The sequence below is a fragment of the Microtus ochrogaster genome, chromosome 15, assembly GCF_000317375.1.
Source record: "Microtus ochrogaster isolate Prairie Vole_2 chromosome 15, MicOch1.0, whole genome shotgun sequence".
NCBI classification, from domain to species: domain Eukaryota; kingdom Metazoa; phylum Chordata; class Mammalia; order Rodentia; family Cricetidae; genus Microtus; species Microtus ochrogaster.
In genome coordinates, this window is record NC_022017.1 from 45568038 (window position 1) to 45583813 (window position 15776).

Genomic DNA, 15776 nt, shown 5'->3' on the forward strand with positions numbered 1-15776 from the left:
ACTGGACTTCAGGAGCTTGGTCCAGTGCTTTGCTGTGGATCTCTGCATTTGATCTGATTCTTAATTCCTCGGGGGAATATGGGCACCAGAGTAGACTTCATTACATGATACTTAGAAAACAAAGACAGAATGTTTCTCATTTCTCAGTATAGGTTCCCATAACCCACACAATGAACCACGGGCCCACCTGACCTCCTCTGTTTACTTCTTCGCATAATGAATCAAGTATAAAACTATGCAACAGTCCCAGGACTGACTTGGCTAACCCAGGCTCATCCTCTTTTCTTCTTGCATGTAGTTCTCAGATAATCAGAACTAAAGGCAGAAATGCATACCTTTAATTCCAGAAGAGGCAGGTGGATCTCTGAGTTTGAGGCCAGCCTGGTCTACAGAGCAAGATTCAGGGCAAGCTCCAAAGCTACACAGAGAACCCTCTCTCGGAAAATCAAACCAAACACACACACACAAAAAAAAACCCACTACCAACAACAAAACAAAAAACAAACAAACAAAAACAACAAAACTAAAGAAAAAATGTACAGGAAATACACTATCAGGAGACACACAGGGAAAATTGGGGTTTGCTCCCCTCTCACCTTCAAGGGAAGGCTACTCATGTTTAGGGAGTCATTTGACATCTGAAGCATGCAACCCAGAGAAGGATGCCCTCAAGTGTCCTCAACTGTGCTATAAGTAGGACAAAAGGAGTCAAGACTCCATGTGCACCATATAGCTAAGTCTTGGGAGGCTGGCTTGTGATGTATCCTGGGCTGTTCCTGTCCCTCTGCTCTCTGTCTGTGAGTAATACGCCTATTGGCATAGCTAATACATACACAAATACACACACACACACACACACACACACACACACACACACACATAACCAAATGTAGAACTTAATATAGAATCAAATTTAACCAAAATATAGAACTTGAGAGAAAAAAGAAAAACAAAATAGACTGAAGTAAAAGAGGCTTGAGAGAAAATAAGTGGGAACTTAAAAAATTGTTTTTAGTGTTGAAAGCAGTAAACATTAACAATTTGGTATTTGAAATTGAAAGCTAAGAGCTAATCTTTACTTTGTATATTGTAAAGGAACTAATTCTCTTCATTTAAAATTATGAAAAGGTCATATTAGAATTCCAGCATGGAGACAGGGAAGTGGACACAAAGTGCCACCCCTGGAAGAGGAAACCCAGTTTTTCTCTGGTGGAGTGTAACTGGGTATATCAACCACACTGGAGGGCAGGCCCCATGCCAGGAGTAGATTGTCGACACAAGTTGGACTCCATGTTTTGTTTTGTTTTTGCTTGGTTTTTTTTTTTCTTATTGATTTTTGTTAGTTTTGATTTTCTATTCTGGGAGGGGGGTTATTTTCTTTTGTTTTGTTTTTTTAGAGCCTGGGAGAGAAAGAACATGAACTTGGGATGGGTAGGGAGGTACAGAATATCTGAGAGAAGTTGGAGGAGGGGACAGCATATGACCAAAATATTCTATATATATATAAAAAGTTGGGCTAAAAAAAGGTAAACTAATGGCAAACATGGAGTTTCATTATTATTCCTTCCTCCTGAAACCATGTAAATTAGCTGCAATACAAAAAAGCATAGGAGTGGGTCTCTTCTAGCTAAGTTAATACGTACTCAATGCGGCTTCTTCCTTCTTTGTTTTCATCTTCCCATGAATGAAACTGAGCGCAAAGGAGCCATTGATCTGGTTGGCCGAGTGAAGCAACGTGGCTTTGCACCGTTTCTTGCCATTGCCTTGCAACAGGAGATAGTAGCTGGAGTACTCTCCTTTCACAGCAACATCTGGAACTGAGGAAGAATGACCTGGGTGAGAGTCAGGAATGCTGTTCATCACCTGACAACTGTTTGATCCCTCGGAGAGAATGGTACAAGTTGTCACTGGATACATTTGGGACTATTTGGTTGACCATTTAGTTTAGACCTGTTGAAGCAGAAAGTCAAAAAAGCAATAAAATGTAAGAACTTTTTGTTCTAATAATCCAATAAAAAAAAATGGAGTACAGATCTAAACAAAGAACTCTCAACAGAGGAATCTAAAATGGCTTAAAGACACTTAAGGAAATGCTCAACATCCTTAGCCATCAGAGAAATGCATATCAAAATAACTCTGAGATTCCATCTTACATCTGTAAGAATGGCCAAAATCAAAAACACTGATGACAACTTATGCTGGAGAGGTTGTGGGGAAAACGGAACACTCCTGCATTGCTGGTGGGAATGCAAGCTGGTACAGCCCCTCTGGATGTCAGTGCGGCAATTTCTTAGAAAATTAGGAAACAAACCTTCCTCAAAACCCAGCAATATATATATATGAATGTTCAGTCATACCACAAGGACATGTGTTCAACTATGTTCACAGCAGCACTGTTTGTCATAGCCAGAACCTGGAAATAACCTAAATGACCCTCAACCAAAGAATAGATAAGGAAAATGTGGTACATTCACATCATGGAGTACTACACAGCAGAAAAAAATGACATCTTGAATTTTGCAGGCAAATAGATAGAGCTAGAAAACATCATATTGAGTGAGGTAACCCAGACCCAGAAAGACAATTATCACATGTACTCACTAGGAAACATGATTTTGAGGGAGGTAATCCAGACCCAGAAAGACAATTATCACATGTACTCACTCATAAGTGGTTTTTTAACATAAAGCAAAAAAAAACAGCCTACAAATCACAATCCCAGAGAACCCAGACAACGAGGACCCTAAGAGAGACATACCTGGATCTAAACTACATGGGAAGCAGAAAAAGACAAGATCTCCTGAGTAAATTGGGACCATGGGAGAGGGTTGAAGGGGAGGGGTGGGGCAAGGAGGGGAGCAGAGAAATATGTATGGCTCAATAAAATCAATAAAAAAGGAGAACTTTCTGTTCTGTCTAATCATCATGGACTCATTCTTCTGCTCCGACTTATTCATGTTCCATAGTATCTTTCTAATATAGACATGTCCACAATTTCCAGAGTGTATGTGTTTGAGAGAAAGAAATGCATGCATGTACGTGGGGTATATGTATTCATGTGGTATGTACGTGTGTGTACAATGGGTGTATATATGTACACATATGTGTAGCATATGTGTGGCAGCGAAGTCACTCCCCACATTATTTTGAGGCAGTCTCCCTCACTGAACCTGGAGCTCACCAATCAGCTAAGCTGGCTGGTCAGCTAGCTCCAGCGTCTGCCTGTCTCAACATACCCTCCATTTTGTCAACGTGGAATAAACTGCCACTTATAAGCACACACAACTCATCTGGTGAAAGGAGAAGAGAACAGAAAAACGACCTTCCCCTGGCTCTGCTTCTCTGAATACAATCAACTACAGAGAGAAAATATTGGAGGGAAAACACATGTTCATTTAAATGTGCAAAAACTTGTCTCTTATTTACACAGCAGCTGCATTATACAAGACATCAGAGGCAATCCAACGATGCCTTAAAGTGGTCAAGAAAGTTCATTCTCTAAAAAGAGAATCCGTGCCTGGGCAATACAAGGCAGCGGAAGTGGAGATCTGAAATAATGATCACTGACTCTCAAAGAGAGCTTAGATGCCGTGGAACAATCTTTGTACACTATAAATATGTATTACTCTTATGGGTTAATGAAGAGCTGACTAATCTATAGCTGGGCAGGAAGAGATTGGGTGAGAAAGCCAGACTAGGATGCTGGGAAGAGGAGCGGAGTCTCGGGAGTCACCAGTCAAACACAGAGGAAGCAGAAGGATGTATAGGAAATGAGGTAGCAAGCTGTGAGTCATCCCGTGGTAACCATGTGCATTTCTTCCCCTGCACAATTTTCAGAATTTTGGGAGTGAGATGTCATAACTGAACTTTTCTTTGTTTAAATGTATATGGTGTTTGGCATGAATGCCTGTTTGTACACTGCATGAGTGCCTCGTGCCTATGGAGGTCAGATGATGTGGGATCCCCTGCCCTAGAGTTAAAGATGTTTATGTTGGCGTTGGGAATAGAACCCAGGTCCTGTGGAAGAGCAGTCAGCGCTCTTTTCTCCACTCCCTAGCTGACTGCTTACAGTAGAAAACCACACACTTCATGAGAGGGTCTTGAACATAGTATATATATTATACTGATGTACATACACATATGCAAAAAACACTGACATATAATCACTGCAATAATTTTATCAAAACAAGTCAAATCCCACACATATGATCTGTAAGTGCTTACTTACAGATACGTATCAAATAATTTTTGCAATTAGATTACAGCAAAGACACCATTTCTATCCATAAACAGTTCTTCTAGAAATGAACTTACATTAAGGTAATTAGAAAAGAAACACAAGATTCTACGAAAAGACAGAGTGACCTTAAAATTCATGGTTCATCCTAGAACTAACAGTTCAAGCTGCATGTGTCTTTTGCCTACGTTCCGTGTTTGTATGGAACTTTGCTAGCCTGGTAAACACTGAATTCTGCAATGACAGCAACTTAACTTTCCTCCAAAGAAAAATATTGACTTTAACAACTCCAAGCACAACAACTGCAGACACTAAAAACATGCTGTCTCAGACTGTTGGCAGGTGCTAATTGAAGACTTATTTAATAACCCTCACGTAAACTCCGCAGGAAGCACCAGACTCACAATTAGCAGTTATTTAGTTCTGATCACTCTCCCTAAAGAAGGGAGGTGAATATACTATTAAAAAACAATCTCTATTTCTGAAGGCTGTATTTGCACAATCAATGAAACAATGTTTGGTTTGCACGCTCCTTCAACAAGACATAAAAGCATTTTTGATCTGTGATACAGATAAAATGGGAAATGAAGAAACTACCAAGGGTCAATTGCTTCAAATTTTACAAATTAACATAAACCATAGTGAAGGTATATTCTGTGATTAGAAATTCATTAGCAAAAAAAAAAAAAAAAAAACCAAACCATTTTTCCGGTGCTAGAGTTCAAACCCAGGCCTAGTACATGCGAGGAAAGCACTTACAACTGAGCTCCGTTCTCAGATTTTTACTGCAAGGAAATAAAGCCACCATCTAATATCAATGGGTCTTAAAACCTTCAAACACTCACATTTTGTTCATAGTTCAACAATTCAAAAATAAAATCAATTCAATGTAAAGGAAAAACAGTATTTCATATGAATATAAGCAAACATAAAAACATCTCAGACAACTGGGCAGAACATACTGACAAACTAACATATCCTGACATACTGACAATTATTTTATATATTAACTTTAAGAAATGAAAAATTGTGTTATGGTTGGCCTGTCTCTTTAAGAGACAAGCCACGCCCACTCCCTCCCCATCCACTGAGGCAGGAAGATCTTCCTTCCTGCTTGCAGCCTTAGTCTCTCTTTTCTGGCCCTACATTTACTTCTAAGGGGACTCAGTGAGCCTTACAAGCAAACAACAAAAAGCCTTCTGAGTGTGGTAACAGCAGTTGTTGGTAATCTGACCTTTGTGGGTCTCCTCCTCTCCCATCCACCACCTCTTCCCTACTAATCTCTTCTCCATATTTGGTGGATTTTTTTGTTTTGTCTTTTGTCTCTCTGGGTTTGGCCAGAGTCACCTGTAAGGCCTAGAAATTAGAACAATTCACTGGAACCTGATGAGTTTACACAGCTGAAGGCAGTGGCTCCTCATCTCCCAGAGTCCATCAGCAGCCAAAGTTCATCAGCAAGGGTAGGGTTCAATCATCCTGCCTCCCCACACACGACTGAATGTTTTGTGCTTGTCTTGTGCAAGCCAAGCACACTCACAAACTGCTGTGAGTTTGTGGCCACACAAGTTGTGCAGGGTCTACAGGCTTCCTCTGCCTTTCTATCTTCCAGCTCTAAATTCTTTCTTTTTCCATGATTTTCCCTACCACGGCAAGGGCAGTAAGTGGATCAATTAGGGCTAAGTCCTTATCCATCACTGGTTCTCTTAGGCACCCATGAGTTCTGCATTAAGCCCTATCACTGAAAATAGATGCTTCTCTGAGGCTGAGAGTAGTCTTTGTCTACGTCTATTTTATATATATATATCATTTGCTCACAAATCTTACGTGAAAATATATTCCCATTTCTCCTTGGTAGATAGCTAGGAACGGAATGATTGGATTGTGTGATTAAGTATAAGTTTAATCTCAAAGTGTTCTATTTAGCATCTCCCTCCCCAGCAAAAAAGTGTGAGATTTGCTACACCCTCAATACAGGATACTCATGGGTTTCAGCGACAGCCTTCCTACTGAGTTTCCTCTAACATCACATCCTGGTGTCATCTGCATGTCTCAAAAGAGTAGTGATGCTGAGCAGGCTTTCGTGGGCTTTCGCAGCCATCCATACATCTTCAGCAGGGGTATATTATCTGAGACTTAGCCACTTGTTAACTGGACCATCTTTCTGAGTTGCAAGGCTCTATCCCGGCTCAGACATGGTTGGAGTTACTTTCTCTACGTGCATGTTTATTTTTTAATATTCTTAAATGTTTTTCAAAACATACAGACTTTGAATTTTGGTACATTCTAACTTAGAGATTTATGTTTCCATTTTAGGTAATGTGTGTACAAATATTACAATTTAAATTCTTAAATTTGGATGTTTTCCATTTTAAGATAATTTTTACTTAAAGTAAATGTCTATGAACTTAGGTCGTATAAGATTTTTACTTATTTATTTATTGGGGGGGAGAGGGCACGAGCATGTGTGTACAGGTGTGTGAAGGCCGAAGGTTGACATCAGCTATCTTCCTTGATTGATCTCCACTTTATATATTGAGACAAGGTCTCTTATCAAGCCTGCAGCTTGCCACATGCACATACACTGACACAGATGTAGATACATAATTACAAATACAGGTTTAAAAAAAACTATTTTCTAATTTCCTTTACCCTTAAGATCCTTAGGAACATGTTTACTTCCAAATGCTTCAGGGAGTCCTCAGATTGTTGTTGCTGGTTTCTAACTTAATTCCACTGACTCAAGAACACACCGGATACTAATTCAACCTTCAAATTGACCACTCATTTCATTATGCAGCATACATCACGACTCATCCTGAAGAAGGATCCTACTGAAAGAATATCATGTCTCTTCCACTAAAACGTATTTAAAATTTATTGTTTCTCATGATGGAAAAGATTTTTAAGTCAGTTATGTGCTGTCATTTTGACCTTATCCCTTTGAGTCCACTATTTTGAAGCATGTGAGGCAGGCACGTGTGTCCCCACTTGAAGACTTGTCACGGGAGTCTCCATAAGTCTACCACCTTTAAAAGGCTACTAGGCTTTTCAGTAATAAAAAGACTTTTTTATGCAAAGTACTTACTGTCTTTTCCCTTTCAAAAGAATTCCCACTTTGCATAAATGAAGTAACACAAATTTATAATTGTTGAAATTATCAGACATCTCAAATTTTAAAATAATTAGACACTATTTTATTTTGCTAGCTAAGAATGAATGATTTCCATAAATGTCAAGTAAGAAATACAAAAGGCCACGTTGTAAAAATCCCTTTCAGTAGAATCTCTGGCAGAGGAGACTGTGGAGGACTTTGGACAAGCTTCATGATTCCCAGATATCTAAGGTCTGTCATCGCAACAAAGATAGATGTTCTCTTAAAAAATAATCACTTTCCAATATTCAAAAAATCAAAGATAATAAATGCAATGTACATAACACAGAGTAGGTCTCTAACACTGACAGATAACAATTTTTATCTCATCTCTATGACAAAATGATGCTCACTGGATTTTTTTAAACAATTTTATAACATGCCTCCATGAAAACCTGAGCACTTTTCATTACCCGGCTGCCCTTTCGTGTGAATTGTATACAAAGAAATTTCTTCCCAGACACACAGGGTTGGCAGTTTCCTTAGTTTGTAAAAGTCCTTCCCAGTTTTCTCCATAGCATGCTTTTCGAGCACTTTGCTTACTATCTTTTAGAAGCATTTCTGCTACTAGACTTTAACGCACATTTCAAAGTGAGTTTGAAATCCTAGTTCCCACTACAGGGATCTGCCGTGACTTAAGTAAGAACTTTTCATCTATAAGAACAACTGCATCTGTAGTTCAAATAAAAACATGCATGTGCTTTACAAGGGAAGAAGCCTGAGGAACTGGTAACAGCTGAGACACGGACTTTGGCTCATGGTTCACGGGTGAGTCCAGGCTCAGTTTGTCATTGTTGAGACAGCAGTTATTACTATCTGGAAATCCATAACCACTTACAACCTAACAGATATCTCTAAGTACCTGTGTGTATCAACCAGAGACAAGTTTACAGCATTCAACAGCGGGAAGCAGCAAGCAGACCCACACTGCTGCAAAGGCCAGTAGCTCAAGAGTCTGCTGGCAAGTGTCAGTGCGACGGCAAAACTGCTCCTGACTGAGAAAACAGCTTAGGAGGAAAGGCCTGAAAACAGTAAGACACTTAGCTATGGAACAATCTGCGGTTAAGATCTAGGGTCTTGTTTCTTCTACAATGTGAACTTCAAGACTTTGTTTTAATGTGAGTCAAGCATGTAAACAGTCCTAGTAAACCACAGATTAAAATGTCACAAATATGTATAAATGATGAACGCATATTGAAGGGTTCTTTTTAGCATGAATAATATCTAATCAATGCACATCTTGATTTTTTCACGCAGTGTCCTCAGGATTGCCCCAGTCAACTCTTACTAAATACAAAGCTATATTAGGATTTACAATTACTTCTCAACACTTCTTTTCTCGCAGCAGCATGAAAACAATGAGTGGACTATAAAGTGTATCTCCTTCGGCAGCAATGCCCAAGTTACTGTACTGTGTCTGGTGGACAGGATCCCATTCCATGTCTAGGTAAATGAACCAAAGAATGTTTAACTGACTGACTGGATGGATGGATGAATGAATTAATTAAAATGACTGACAAAGTCACAAAGAAATACAACCAGGAAGTTGTTTTGGGAAACAGGATAAGCTTTAATCTAGAGCCCTCTAGAACAATGATGAAGAAACACAGTTGTGGTTTGGGGATGGCCTGAAGTGTTAACATGGGCCGTTGAGAGAAGCCACTGTTAGTGATGTAAGTGCAGGGGATGAAGTTCCTGGATCCAGGAGTTACTGAAATAATCAAAAGTTGAATCCCCCTCCCCGCACAACCCTTGGCTTCTCTGCTTTGTCAATAGCATAAGTAACAAGTGTCCCCTTCAGGAAGGGTCACACCAGGAAAGACTTTGATCAGCTATCCTCTTAGATTTTGTTCTGTTTCTTAGATTGAAAGAAAAACTCCTGCGAGGAGCAAGTTTAATCAGTGCTAATGACCTGGACTAATCAGTAATCACCAACCTGCAAACAGTATCCTGGGATCTATGTCATATGATTATTCAGAAGCTTCCACTGTTCGTCCCTAATCTCAAGAAACAGTGATTCTAAAACCTGAACTCAAACTACAAGGTATTTTCTTAGTTATAATAAAAATAACGTGGAACACAAACAAACAAACCCATGTCAATTCTCAGGCATCAACTCACCTTAGAATCAAGACTTTCAACTTAGGGGCTTCTTAAAGCTGTACAGAGTTACAAGGTGAAAGCAAGCGGTGATGAGCTGCCCAGGACATACGCAGTTTATTTAAGGGCTGCAAATGCTATATATATTACTAGTCTCAGTGCTGAGAAACGCAGTGTGCAGCGTGAGGGAAACTCAACTATCTGCTGCTCTGTAAACCTGATTTTGTTGAAGCACAGCTGTATCCCTTCCCCATGAGCAGTTGAGCCGGTTAAATCCACACTTACTCATGCCCTAGCACTGTGCAATAGGCTCTAGTAATAACGTGAACTGTGGAGGTCTCCGGAAACACTATGGCCAGCAGAATAACAGGCCAGCAGACTAACGAGCAGTGAAGACAAGAAGGAAGTCCAATTCTGCACGACTCAGTAGCTGGAGTTGGTTCAGACTTCTACGGTTTGACACTTGGCTGTTTCTTTTAGATATATTTATGTATAGCACAATTTGGAAAATAGCTTCCTGCTGATAATTAACTCAGTCCCATGTACACAATAAAGCTTAAAACATGATTACACTGAAACGCTTTGTAAAGTGTATGTGACTGCTGACAGAAAGATGAGTTCTATAGATTGACTATATGTGACCTCTTATGGGTCTGGGGGAAGATCTGGTGTGGTCTCAGTGATAGAGATAGCACAGAGGTCACCAGGCTATTAACCACCCCTGCTCCCAGCCCTCTGGGTGGGAAACAGATATACATCTCTTTCTATAAAGAGACAACCCTGTAACATTCCTGGTTTCCCTAAGTGCTTATCTGTGAGCACAGGAACCTCTGTGCCCCCTACATTGAACATCCTAGATTACTAGAGGTGAAAGTGCTTGGGGGTAAGCCCCAGAACAAGTGACAGGCAGAGACAGAACTCACACCAAGGCTTTCTAAGTTTTCTAAGCCCCGACACCCTTATCTGTAACATGAAACATGTACATAACCAATGTACAGAGTTATTATAAAAGCATATTGCTTGGGCTGAAGAGTTGGCTCAGATATATAGCACTGGCTATTCTCCCAGAGGTCAAGAGTTCAATGCCCAGCAAATACATGGCAGCTTACAACTGACTATAATGAGATCTGATGCCCTCTTCTGGCATGAAGGCAAGCATGCAGACAGAACACTATATACATAATAAATAAACCTTTTCTTTAAAAAGTCATATTGCTAAAACACCTAGGATGCTGTGTGTTCTAAGTAACCTGTTAAATAATTAAGTTCTAGTGTCTTTGGAAAATTATACATACAAGCTCATATAATAAATGAACCATTTTATTTTCACCTATATTCTGTCTGAGAATCCAATATTCAATACAAGTAGCTACCCAATTAACCCGAGTTCTGCCTTTAGAATACTGCCCTTCTTAATGGGACATGGTGCGAGGTATTAAACAGTAACTTCCAATAAAGATATTATGTTCCAATAAAACAACTGAAAGATGTAGTACTTACCACTGATTGTCCTGGGCTTCTTAGCTATGTACTCCTTCCACTTTCTTGAAGCCAGTTGGTTGGGAGGTGGGATCAGCCCGTTACTAACTGTACATGGCAGCACAAAAAGAGCTCCGACCTGAAGAAAGAGTTTGATTGACTGCAGACTGAAATCCACCGTTAACAAATGTCTCAGGAAAGTCACATTTCACACATTTAACAATTACTGAGTATGGCTCTCTTGAGGATGTCACTGCAAAATTTAAGACCCCCCCCCCCCCGGGGCCTTCCCCAAAAAAGAGAGAAGCAAAATAGAAATACAGATACAAAATTATATTATTATCTTCTCTTTTCTACTAAGGTCATTATTTCTGAAAACTGTGATGGTCAGGGTTGACTGACAACTTGACAAGATTTAGACACGCATAAGAAGCAAGCCTCCCTCTGGGCACACCTGTAAGAAGCTGTTTGGATTAGGCTAGCAGCATGCCTATGAGGGATTATCTTAATTAGGTTCAAGTGGAAAAACCTTCCCTAAAAGCGGGCTTTAGGTTCAAGCGGAAAAACCTTCCCTAAAAGCGGGCGGCATCACTTGGGTCCAGGACTGCGTGCAGTGGACAAGCACTCTTGAGCACACACAATCGTTCTTCTCTCGTGTCTTACTCTAAATGAAATATGACCTGGTGCCTCAAGCTTCCCATCATGATAGAATGTATCCTTGAATTGTGAGCTGAACCCTTCCTCGAGGTGTGTTTGCAAGGGTATTTACCATAGCAACAGGAAATATAACTAAGACATTTTGTTATTCCTATTTCCGGAACGTTTAGGTTGTTGGTATGATGTCTTTGTTCATCTACAAAACCACGAGGAACTAAGTGTGAGACCTAGTACCAAAAATGTGTGGTGCCATAACTTTAGAAACATTAACTGTATTGATTATTTTTGTGGCTTAAAAATCACAAAACATCCAAGGGCAAAAAAGAAGCTTTCATTCCCAGAAATAAGAGATTTAATGCTAGCAGGTAAAATGCAGTGGTAACAAATTAGACCCTCTCCCAAAACACACAGCAGCTTCCGACTGATTTATAAGCAAATTCAACTTCGTATTTGTATTCTCAAGGCTAAGCATCCAGATGTTTATTAAATATTTGCTCAAAAGAATCACTATAATGTATTTATCTAAATTCTCAGTTTGATTAAGGACTAAATAAAACAAATTACAACTTGGGAGTTATATCGCCCATTTCAGAAATGTAGTTACATCAACCAGCACATTCCAATAAAGGACATTAATTTTAAAAAACTCCAGAGAAATTTAGGCAACGAATTAGTCAAATATCTTAAACCTAATGAAAATCTGTTTTTAATTGCCCAATGTAAATGGATTAGCTGCATGAATACATCACAAGGAATCAGCATCTTACAATGTTAGCTCTGCTGCTATTTATTATTTTTACTTATGCATTCGTAATTACAGATAAAAAATTAAGGAAAAATGTTTTCATTATTATAGAAAAAGTTTTTCTAAAAGTTAAGTGTCTATTATGCAAATATTAGCAATTAGAAGTACAGCCATCTAGCAACAGAAAATAATCATAAATATAAAAGACAAATCTAATTCTCTAAATATTAGAAATTAGTTCTTTCATAAATAAGACATCATTGTGCAAAATGCAGACTACGGGAGAAGAGTCAACACGGCTGGAGGGTGGGAAAGGTGAACATGCCAGGGAAGTTCTCCCTCACAGCTAGCTGCCCATCGATGCTTCTAGACGTAACATATATACTGCGTCATGACCTGCTGCCGTGGCCCATTCTTGAGACAGCCTAATTGTGATTAATCATTTGCTACAAACATTTAAAACAAAGATGAAAACATATATCTCTGAATCTCCCAAGTTTGAATTTTCTATAATAAACATGTCAGTTGCTTACACTGGATCATAACAGACTTAGATCTGATCATTTATTCTCACCCACACACCAACCCTCAGACAACTTCCTGAGACTTGAGCTGGTTCCCTGGTAACTCACAACGGCTAGAAGCACATTTCAAGCCTCACTTTCAAATCTTGATCCGATCTTTGGACCAGGTCCTCTTTAACGAGCGATCACTACTGAAATCAGACTTCAAACTTTGTAAACTCCCTTAAAAACAGGATTTCCTAACCATGGAGTAGTGCTATTAGATTTCCTAATAGCCTTGTGTACTCTACGAAGAAAGGCTTCCCTGCAAGGTCTGCTAATCAAGCAGAAAGACAGACAGATGGGAGACTAAAGCAAGATCTTTACTGATGCTCACACAGACTACCTGAACAAGCATCTGACACACTGTAGGACAAAGATTTTTTTTTTGATAAGCAACAACAAAACAAACAGGAGTCCAATAACAACAAAGTATAACCACACACAATATGAAAATGTCACAATAAAATCCATTTCTTATACATTAAACAAAAACGTTTTAGTAAAATTATTTTTAAAAAAAATGTTACATATACAGCACTCAACTTCAAGGAAGCGGCTCTTCATTGCTTTTTTAAGAAAATGTAAAGAAGATTTATAACCCAATAAATAGCTTCAAATTCAGAGCTTTGTTGTGTAAGTCACAGGACACCTGTGATATCTAGTTTTATGTCAACTCGACACAAATTGGAGTTATCAGAGAGGAGGGAGTCTTAATTGAGAAAATGCCTCCATGAGATCCAGCTATAAGACATTTTCTTAGCGACCAGTGGAGAAGGGTCCAGCCCATGGTGAGTGGTGCCATCCCTGGGCTGGTAGTTCTGGGTTCTGTGTGGAAGCAGGCTGAAGCAGGAGGCCATGGGGAAGCAAGCCCATAAGCAGCACCCCTCCATGGCCTCTGCAACAGCTCCTGCCTCCAGTGTCCTACCCTGGCTGTATTCCCATCCTGACTTCCTTCAGTGATGGATGAAAGTGTGACCCAGATAAACCCCTTCCCTCCCCAACCTGACTTTGGTCACGGTGTTTGATGACAGCAACAGTACCCTAACTAGGACAGCGCCACCCCACTGCTGCATACAGAGGAAAGCCTCGAAGGCCTCACACACGCCTCACCTGTGAACTACACGCTGACATGTTACAGTCACGGCCCCAAAAGCAAGCTTAAAACAAATGGCTGCACATGAGATACTAAATAACTTCATTCCCTTCTGGCTAAAGCATGGCCTTCGATAACTAGATACTCAGGATTATTTCGTATCTGCACTAAACAAATCACAGTCACATGTGTAACTCTGGCTTGACATCATCAAAGGCTGGGTCATCAAAAACACACTGTCACACGATCCAAACACTATTAAATGTACAGGGAAATGGGACTGAAATCTCCCAAATCCTCAGGGACCATATAGCAAGGCATCTTACAACCAAAATCTCATTCACCTTACAGTATGTATCAGTTTTCTAAGGGAATTCCAACCAAGGTCTAATTATAACACCATGGAGGAAAACTGCTAAAATCCTATTAATCACCATTTCCTCTCAGGAGCATCTGCTAACAAGCTGGTCCTAAAGGAGTAAGAAATGTTCCGTAAAGACAGTATTTTATGCTTTAAAACTCATTCCTACAGAGATGCAATAGTTGACAAAATTTCTAGAAGGAATAAAAACTTTTGTGTTCTTCTTCTTTAAAATGATACAGGACTTTAGATACAGGGTTCTACTTAGGATTCTGTATTTTTATAGTTTTTAAAAAATGTTCAAAAGACATCAAATGTATCAATATGATAAATACATGTAACTATTAAAATAGATACAAATCTCTTCGGCAGAACTGGAATATAGAGGTAATTTTTAAAAATATAACCACCCAATGATGTTTTAAGTCATTTCACCTCAACCTCTGCTATGAAAGGACCACACAGGCGTACAAATACCGTCCCAGAGCTGGAATATCACCAAAGAGGAAATTAATGATGCATTCTAAAATTTGAAATAACTCTTGAAATCACTGCTCATAAGGTTTATTTCTGAAAGTCTCCTATAAAATCAAATGTCACTTTGTCTACAAAACACTTGAGCAATATCTTAACATGAATTACTGCCAAAGGCATGTTATGTTATGTTAAAGAAACCAAATTTGAGCAAGAATTAGAGTTACTTTTTTTATCACGTCATTAAGGATTTAAAAACAAATTCAAAAAAGTCTTGTATACCTTGCCACACAGAGAAGAGAGCTGTTCCAATAGCAGCAAGGAATTCTGCTTCACGCAGTTTCCGGTCACCTCTCTGTACTAGGGAGTTAAAGAATAAGAGAATAGTAACCGGGAAATAACTCAACTTGGAAAAACAAGCTTGATTATTTCATTCTCCCATAAAGTTTTCACTGGAAACCATTCATTAAGCTTAAATATAAGAATTACCAATTAGTCTTTCCCTTGCACATTATTTTCTTGATTATTAGCCCTGATTATCATTACTGTAAACTATAAAAACAAGAAATAAGTAAAAACCATGCATTAAAAAAAATTCAAGAATGCCATGTCAGTGCTGAGCTTCAAACCAGCAATTATATAATATAAAATGTCTGTCCGGGGCTGGTCAAGTGGCTCTAGGGGTACAGGAGCCCGTGCCTCTCACAACTCTCACCTACACACAACTGCTCCACTCCCAAAACGTATTTTGAATATTCCAGATACATATGGTGGCATTTCCAGTTACTCAAGTACAGAAAGATGTTATCATCCAACTGGTGTTCATCCATCAATCATACAGATGCCAAGAGAGCCGTTTGAGCGAGTCTGAAGGTGTAGAAATTACTCTGGATTTCCCACGCAGCCCTAACAT

The 15776-nt window shown here is 39.3% G+C and overlaps 1 protein-coding gene across 1 annotated transcript in view; it reads right to left on the bottom strand.

Annotated features, from left to right (window-relative positions):
- Nucleotides 1-15776, bottom strand: part of Mtbp (MDM2 binding protein) — a 63783-nt gene that overhangs the window by 33296 nt on the left and 14711 nt on the right. Inside the window, exons 10-12 of the mRNA XM_005354603.3 lie at nt 15146-15218; nt 10989-11106; nt 1644-1817 (exon numbers count right to left, since the gene is read on the bottom strand). Of these exons, the coding sequence (XP_005354660.1) occupies nt 1644-1817; nt 10989-11106; nt 15146-15218 (365 nt within the window). The remainder of the gene's footprint in view (nt 1-1643; nt 1818-10988; nt 11107-15145; nt 15219-15776) is intronic.